The sequence below is a fragment of the Corylus avellana genome, chromosome ca3 (assembly GCF_901000735.1).
Source record: "Corylus avellana chromosome ca3, CavTom2PMs-1.0".
Taxonomy (NCBI): Eukaryota; Viridiplantae; Streptophyta; class Magnoliopsida; order Fagales; family Betulaceae; genus Corylus; species Corylus avellana.
In genome coordinates, this window is record NC_081543.1 from 7,011,330 (window position 1) to 7,020,757 (window position 9,428).

Consider the following 9,428-nt stretch of genomic DNA (forward strand, 5'->3'; position numbering starts at 1 on the left):
TGTTTAAGGAGTTGAACAGATGATTTGAAGTTTCTATAAAACCAGATAGACAAGTTTCACAAGGTAGCAAATGTACCATTTCCTAAGATATCTGCTCCTTGCAGCAGCAGTAAGTTTGCTCCAAGCTACACAGTCATAGTGTAGACATGTTATATTAGTAAAAATAATGTCAAGAATATATTTTACATCCCATTATAATCAAGAATACCAATAGCAGCATCAGTTTGTTACATTTATACATAAGAAGTTACACGCAACATATAACACGCTTGTGCACGTGCACAAGCGTGCGCGAGTGTACACACACACACAAGGATAGAGAGAGAGGGAGGACAAGTTGTCATTATTATGTTATACAATATAAATCCATTTGAGGCAATAACAACTCTTACATATACCAAAATAGCATTCACTTTATGCCTCTAATTCTAATATTATTGGCATCCAAATCACATGACTCTCACCACCAATATCAAAATCTACAAATAAAAGGATGCAAGGAAAGGTTTCCAAACAATTATGATTCAGGAAACAAGGACGATGGAGAAAAGTTCCAGTTTTTATTCTAAGTATTATTTATGTTCACCCTACTATATGTTCTATTCATCCTTATTTTTCCATATCAATGTATTAATGGAGTGATCCCATTACTCCTAGCATTTCAAGTATCAACTGAACGAATTCATTGGTTTGATACCAGTCTATCAAGTATTGGGACCCTAAATGGGTACATAGATTTTTGTTTTTTTGACTATAAAAAGACCAAATTGTTGATTAACTTAACAACCATCTATGAAAAATAAGTAGAAATAAAAGAATACTGACAGAAAATAAAAAGATGCTGTTCTACTTTATTCGAAATATATTTGTATACATCTATCCCATTGCTCTGCCGCTAAGAACTTAATCAGTCCAATGTCAGTGGCATGTGATTCAGTTAAAGCCAAAGTCTACCCTATCATTTATCAAATCCAGTCTTGGACCGTAGTTTTAACTCTAAAGAGTAATGCTACACATACTCCCACTTCCCCACACTTATAGGTGTCTTCTAAACCAACATTGGATTTGTGATAGATCTTTATTGGATTTTAATCCAATGGAGGTTTTAAAAGGCACCTATGGGTATAAGGAAGTGGGAGTGTGTGTAACATTAATCTTAACTAAAACCTACATTCTACTTTACACCCAAGCAGGAAAGAATATATAGACTTGCAGTTTCATCGGAAACCTGATACTCGTGTAACCTAACACTCGTAATGTTCTCACCCTTTTTTTTCATTTTTCTTAATTTTTCTCCATTTCCCAAGCTCTATGCCGTTGGGGAACTCTGCAAGGGTCCTACCACCTTCTTGAGTTACTATATTTTAGTCTTTCTGTAGCAAGTTCACCACAACTTGGTAGACCAACAGCCAATCCATACTATTTTCTTTTTTCGTTTATTATATATGAGTAGTTCTGTCAGACATCTTATATTCATCCGAAACCAACCTTTAGGTCTATAAATAGGTTGCATTAACGATGGTTATTTCCAAGTCAGTGAGAAATGATTGGACCGAGAATCGCTGAGGCTACAAAAAGGCGTGGTATATGCTAAGCATACAAGCACCAATGGTTTTGTTTTGATTAACAAGATATGCCAAAGCCCAGAATATAACATAATCAGTTTAAATCAGTATAAGTTCCATACAATAAAATGCTTCATATGCTGAAGATATTGCATCGTTTGTCTCCTTCCCACCCATGCATGGCACATCTGCTATAACTGCACCAGTTGCTGGATTGTAAACCTGCCATGACATGAAATAGTTGTGATGTAGCAAACCAGAGAAAAAAACAAGAATGCCCAAAAAGGCTGTCTTTTTGGGAGACCTTGATAGTCTTCCTGTCATATGCATCAACCCATTTCCCTCCAATAAGCCCCTGGGTCCGCAACAGTCCCGATTTATGAAGCCGAGAAGCAACAGCCTCCGCCTCCGTGCTTATCTGCCATCAAAAATCCCTCATTATAGTCTGTATCTGAAAATTTGAACTTTGATTTGGAAACAATACCGATTATCATAACACGAATAAGACGAGTAAAAGGATATAATCGGAGAGTAAAGTGCTGCTAAGAGGTTTCAACTTCCGACACAGAAATGCAACAACGGATATACAGATTCAGAGAAAGGGGAGGGGAGGGGAGTAGTGGCGTGCCTGGCGAGTGAGGAGACGATCGGATGCGCGCACGGAAACCGAGCGCCGGGGCCGCGACATAAGATTGGTGAATCCGCCGGCCCTTATGCTTATGTGCGCTGCTTTCAACGTCGCCATTTCTTTCTCGATTGTTTCCCTCCGTCACCGGCAATCAGAGCACAAAAACCACTGGGAGAGTCCACTCTCTCGCTCTCTCAGTACTGTTCTTTAAGCTTTCTTTGGAAATATGGATCGGAAATAATCGGATGGAAATTGTACCTTCTAAAATGCCGTTTCGTACGAAGCAGCACTATTAAAAAACATTGTAAATTCTTGATAAATTAAAGAATTTAAATTATTTTTAGACATTAAAATACTTAAAAAAATAATATTTGTTAAAAATATGACATGTTATAATTGAGAATTGAATATATTTTTATCGTATCCTTATTCTTTATATTGTAAAATAGCTTTAAGCCAAAAATTATCTTTTAATTATATAATTAAAAGTGTCTTTGTAAATGTGAAAAATAAGCATTTCGTAAGAAAATTTTTTCTAACTACTTAATAGCATGCCACATTTTTAATAATTAATATTTTTTAAGCGTTTTGATGCTTAAAAACGTCTTAAATTTTATAATTTAAGAATTTACAATTTTTAAAAAATTGTATATGATCCTAATCTTTTTTGCATGAACGGGGCTTGAAAAATATTACCTATTATAATTTTAGGGATCTCATTTGTTTAGGACTGTAACTTTTTTTTTTTTTTTAGACATGTTCGCATAAGATGACGAAAAGAAAGAGAGCAATTTAAAAGAATAACATCATTTTTATAAAGCGTAGTCTTCAACTGATTGAGTTATTCTTTCAGAACACATATATGTACAGTAGGTTCAAATTTATCTTCGTACACTCTCTCATTTTCATAAAAAAACTTAAAATTAAATCTACACCCTTTGAAAAAAGAAAAAAAAAAACTACCCGTATCAAATCCAATAATTTAAACACCTATTTGCCTTCAATCCTTATCCGTTCAAGGAAAAAGCAAAATCACACGTCAGAACCTACTTCAGCTTGTTGGTGTTGTTTTGTTTATTGGTTTTTGGTGACCTTTCATCAGAACCTCCCACGTTGTCCCAAGTCCCAATTTTGTCACTTAATTCAATGCTGGCTTGTGAATTTTGTCTTGAATTTCTATATTATACTTATGACTTTTGTCTTTTGGTGTTCAAAATTTCATTGATTGCCATTCTTTTATGGTAGTTGGAGCAAAAATTATAAAATAAAATAATGAAAAAGAGAGAAGTTTTTTTTTTTTTTTTCCTAATTAAAAGAGTATAAGGAAATTACCAACTGTAACTACTATATCTGAATATTATCACGATCTACAATAAAATTTGTTCATGTGCATTTGCCCATTTTCTATTTATCCGATATTCGAGTAATATTCTTTATCCAAATACGCTCTTTGTCCATCCTATAATATTAAGGGTGGGTCTGGGATTACGATTTCGTAAGAATAATTTGCGTTTTTAAAATATATTGCAAAACGTAAGGCGTTTAGCATTGCGATTTAAAAAGTACTTATTCTAAAATAGAAAATATATATATACACGACTTCTATAAGCAGGTTAGGGGTGCTTCTTTAAAAAAATGCGAATTTAAACCAAAATCACTATTTCACATAACAAATATTTGATAAAAAAGTATTTTTTAACCTATTTTACCAAAACGCCTTTGCAAATTTAAAATGTAGCGATTTCAAAAACACAATTTTTAAAATCACACTTATTAAAACCGCAATCTCAAATGGACCCTAAGTCAAACTTCGATTAATTATATTCAACTTTAATCTCGTCTATGAAATTCACAATAGTCGTTTTTTTAGGGCACCTCATTCAGAAATTTCTAAGCCAACAACAAAAATCATCCCTTATCCTCAAAATCATCATCAAAATTAAATCAGATTCATTACCCAAAAGAATTGATCAAATAATATCTATCCTCAAGAAACTCAGAAATCATCAAGGAAAATGCCCAATCAACAGAGACCTCTAAAGTAAACCCACAAGATCAAATTCTCAAATTCTAAAATTTTAAACCCACATTGAAACACTCATAAATCAACTCATAGAAAATTCACAAAATAATTTGAGGTAGAAAAATTACCTTGAGAGAATCCATTCTCCTCCTTTTTCTTCTTCCTTCTCTTTCTTTCCTTTCTCTTTTCTTCTCTCCCTCACCTGGCAGTTTGTTGCCCTCTCTCACACAAGCTATCCTGCATGAGAGCTTGTTCTCACAGCTGTGAGAAAAATAGGGACCAACCTCTTTGCATGTGGGATTTGTCGTCCCATATTCGAGCCACGTTGCTAGGCACCAAAAACCTCAATCCACCTAATCTTTTGGGCTACAATATATCCAAAAATTGTGGCTTAATGCCATTTTAACTTATTCAAATAATTTGATAAATTCGAGTTTTTTACAGCTTAACCTTGCAAATTTGGAAAAATCATCATTTCTTTCAGTTTAACTCGATACAAACTAGTCTTGAGGAAATATTATCTAACCCATTTGAAATAGTGCCAAGTGTATATAAACATTTAAAAGGCACATTAAATTATTAACGTCACTAATAACACTTTACTAACTTAGACTAAATTTAATGTGTCTTTTAAATGTTTATGGACACTTTGTATTATTTTAAATAGCATGAAGGATATTTCCTCCAAACTGGTTTAGAGGAAATTCATGTCCATTTAACTCCAAATGATATGAAATTTTTTTTTAAAAAAAAAAATCTACAACATATCTAAAAATCATAACAATCCAAAATTGTCTGATACCTTAAAATTCTCTCAAAATTATGTGGTTTTGTTGTTTGACTGGAATTTCATCTTTGACATTTGCACTTTCAAAAATCATGAAACTATTTTAAAAATATTTCTTTCTTATTATTCTATAATTCCTTAAAATAGTTTCCTTTATTGCCTCCTATTGAATTATTGGCGCGCAAACCGTGTGGCTTCTCTTTCTTTAACTGCCATATTTTTAACTAGTCATTCTCATCATCTTCTAAATTAAGTCCATCCACCCGTCTTCATATGCAAAACCTATTGATCCTTGACATTGAAATTACTTTTAGTATTTTACTCTAGGGGTTAAATTTCGAGATATTACAAATATGCTACTTTAACAAATTCAACAAATACCAAATTGGAAAGCATTTATTATGATAGATTGACTTTTACTACTAATTAGTAATTAAGGGTTAATTATGTCTTGTCTTATAGCCAACCGAATTAGTTTTAAGAGAGTATATATATCTGGTTTGCTATTTTGCAAACTTGGGCTGAACTTTGTTTTGGTTAGTCATATGAATGTGAACTTCGGTTTGGGGTGGCTCAAGCCAAACGGTGACCCTCAGGGGTGGTTCGGCCACCCCCAAGGGCCAAAGCTAAAAAACAAAAAAAAAACAAAAACAATTATATATATATATATATATATATTTTAAAACGACAAATAATATTTTATTATTTTATATTTAGTGAGACCTGTAGCATTGTTTATTTTATTAAATGGACTGGAGAGAATCCGATTTCATCCCAAAGATTGGCCCACATAATCACATGCAAGCAAGGCATAATTGTATACAAAGCCATAATAAAAGAGACAAGAAAAGTTTTATAATTAAGTTCAAAAAATAAATTTTCAGTTCAAAGTAAATACTTTAATTTGTAAATTTTTTAACATCCAAGTAAATAACTAGCTGTTTTTAATTGATTGAGAGAAAGTGTTAATTGCTTAGCTTTCACTCATTTTTATTTTTCTCCTCTAGATTATGAAGCCAGTGTGCTATGCGCTCGGAATGAGCAAGCTATAAGTTAAAAAAAAATAAAAATAATAATAATAATAAATAAAAAATAAAAAAACAGAATCATTATGCATTTCATGCTTTATATTTTCTTTAAGTGGAATTTTAGTAAGTGCCTTGTGCACCACTATGACATTTGAGCCATGTTTCATTTATTTATGACATTAAGTTTGTCTTATTTGTATTGATCTTTAAGATTTTTATCTGGGCAAGCCGAACAGAAATTTGCTATAAATTGATTTGTAGTAAATTCATATAATAAAGTGATATGTGTCTCATAATTATTAAAAAAATATGTGAGAAGTATATGTCATTAAGAAAAACATGTGTTTCTCACATGTTAAGAGACACACATGTGCTTCTCATACAAACTCATGTTAATTCATGAGTTTGTATGAATTAATTACTAACCAGTTTGTAGTAAATTTTGTCTAAAAGAACCTACCTTAGTGGTTAATAGGTCTTTGCCAACCTCAAAACTTTTGAAAATTCTTATAAAAATATTATTTTCTATATGATGGCCTCAAGAATGATGGCTTTTTCACCTCCCCTAAATAACTAGATGATTTAGCTTAATTTTTATTCTATTATTTTTTGTATCTACTTATTTATTTATAAGTGCTAGTTGGGCTTCGCACAACAAAAAAAAAAATCAAAGTTCCGCCCTTGATTTTGATGTTGACCTTACTTTTTCGCATTTAATGCTATGAGTCTCCTTATGTTTCTTGGAAACAAATCATCTCAAGTTAAGGATTAGGATTTATTCTTAAAAATTTTAGGATTATAAATGGGACACATGTTTCATTAATAAAATAATATTTAATTTTTTTTTAAAAAAATTAAATAATAAAAAATTATGGGGTGACTGACCACCCCATTTTTGCCCTAGGGGTGGCCGGCCACCCCTGGGGTCGCTTCAGCCACTTATGACTCTTAGGAGTGGTTTGGCCACCCAGAAGGGCCAAATGAAAATAATAACAATAATAATAATTTCTCTAGGAGTTCAGCCACCCCATGAGCCATGGGATGACTTCGACCACCCCCAATGGCCAAAAAAAAAAAAAAATTGCCTTATTGGTGGCCAAACCACCCCCAAGGGCCGTTCTGGGATGGCCGAAACCAACCCCAAGGGCCGGCCACTCCTTGGGGAATTTTTTTTTTTTTTTTTTTTTTTTGGTCCTTGGGGTGACCGAACCACCTCCCAATGGCCATGGCCACCCCATAATTTTTTATTATTTTATTTTTTAATTTTTTTAAACTTTAAATATTATTTTATTAATGCGACATGTGTCTTATTTGTAGTTTCAAAATTTCTGTAAGAAAATCCTAACTTTTAACTGAACACTCTCCGGTCCAAAATAGACTGAAAATAATTCGTTTCCATGTTTCTTGAGCCTCCTAGGCATTAATTAACGGACCTAATCCTACCCCGCGGAGAGTGTAACACACATGAAATGTCCAAGAACAAGACATGTGACTGCAACGTGTGTTTTAATAGAAAAAAAAACACATCCCTTTAAATGAATTTTTTTATTTTTATATATTAAAAACTACTTTATTGCAATTATACAACTCAACGAATTTTACAAAAATATATTATAAAAGTCACATCAACTGTACCAGAGCGAAACCTGCTTGTGCGACGTGTGTTTTAATATATAGAAAAACAAACAAATTTCTGTGTCGTTGCGGTTTGCGTGTCCAGGTCGGATTGGGGACCAAGCACGTAATGGCGTGCCGCGTGCCCCCATCTGGCGTACAAATTTGACACAACCAATCTAGATTCTAGAACATGCTTTTCTTAATTTCCTTCTAATAATAGAAATTGATAATTGAGTTTTAGAAAAGTATGAAATTTAGCCAACGAAAAGTATTTAGAACGTTACAAATAAAGTCAATACCCACCACTTTCTTTCTTTCCTTTTTTTTTTTTTTTTTTTCGTAATAATATTATTTAATAGATTATTATATAATTTAATTATGTAATAGTAACTTTTAAATTATTACTTATAAAAAATATTAAGGACTAATTATGTGACCGTGAAAGTTGGAATATGTTATGATTTAACAGTAATGTCATTCCAATTATATAATTGTCTACTAAATAACATAAAAATTATTGGTATTAATAATTTTCTAATATTTTTCTCATATTCTCTTACAAATTCGATATATCAATCATTAGATTTGTGGGGTTCACCATTAACTTATGTGAGGTACATATAAATTCACAAATCTAATGATTAATTTGTAACACCACATTGAAGGCTTCCTCGTGTGGTTTTTAGACTATTAAAAACCTTCAATGTGGTTTTTAAATTTTTCATTAAATGAGAGAAACCATTAAATGTCCACAAATAGTCTTATTTTCTCATAAATAGTCTGAAAATGGGTTTCCTCATTTTTTTCATCAAATTTTCGTATTGAAACCCGATTTTAAAACGTGATTTTGGTTCTTAATCATAAAATCTTTTGATTTATGAATTAAGAAACATATTGGTATTCCAAAAAAATCAATCAAAAGGAAATCATCGATCCTTTTGAAGAAAATACATGGCCAAAAATTTTGTTACAAATATTTCAAAATTGGTCAAAAAATATTGTGTTTTACACAATCATACCCCATAACATTGATCTTTAAAACCACAAAATATTATTAAACAATAAATTCCAGAAGATCCAGCCAAACCATACCCATTATAAAACTTGAAACCCAAAAATAAAAAAAAATAAAAAATAGTGAAGACATAAACGTTCAATCACTCAAGAAACAATCAACAAATTTATACTAAACAACATGGCACATAACCTGGCTCTAATATCACTAATGTAAGAATTTGGGAAAATATTGTCATATAAACATAAAATAAAATCACTAACCTCTAGCCATTGTTGCTTAAGTACTTGGATTGAATAATCTAGAAATTCAGACTTGAACGTTTATTGAATGTACAATCTTAAAACCCTCAGTTTGCAATTCTAGAACCCTCACAATATATTGGAGAGCAATAGATATGAGTTTTTGGTCTATCTATTTCTCACGTTCATGTTATGACTGATGGAGAATCACATGCTTATTTATAAATAGACTAAGAACCTTATCCATAATCAAACAATGTTTCCTTCCATCAAGGGATACAACATTTGGTGAAATGAAATAACTTTTCACCTTAAGTAGTTATCTGTATATTTAATTACCCACAAATTTTAATTTAATAAAAATTCTCTAAATATAATATAATATATAATATATGTGACGTGTGAGCCATTTTAAATCTCCTTGTAGGAGATGAGTTATAACACATGAACTTGCTAGATCTGAAGTTGGACGACACTTTAACAAATGTACATATATTCAGCTTTTTTAAGAAGAGGATTGTGT

The 9,428-nt window shown here is 31.7% G+C and overlaps 1 protein-coding gene across 3 annotated transcripts in view; it reads right to left on the minus strand.

Annotated features, from left to right (window-relative positions):
- LOC132173817 (succinate-semialdehyde dehydrogenase, mitochondrial) overlaps positions 1–4,479 on the minus strand; it is a 34,128-nt gene extending 29,649 nt beyond the window's left edge. Inside the window, exons 1-5 of one of the 3 annotated variants that reach the window (XM_059585432.1) lie at positions 4,345–4,479; positions 2,194–2,454; positions 1,870–1,983; positions 1,688–1,787; positions 77–125 (exon numbers count right to left, since the gene is read on the minus strand). In XM_059585432.1, the coding sequence (XP_059441415.1) occupies positions 77–125; positions 1,688–1,787; positions 1,870–1,983; positions 2,194–2,310 (380 nt within the window). In that variant the 5' untranslated portion in view covers positions 2,311–2,454; positions 4,345–4,479. Of the gene's footprint in view, positions 1–76; positions 126–1,687; positions 1,788–1,869; positions 1,984–2,193; positions 2,467–4,344 lie in introns of those variants that run through there. The other 2 variants (XM_059585433.1, XM_059585431.1) reach the window with 2 other exon arrangements.
- Between the last annotated feature and the right edge of the window lie 4,949 nt (positions 4,480–9,428).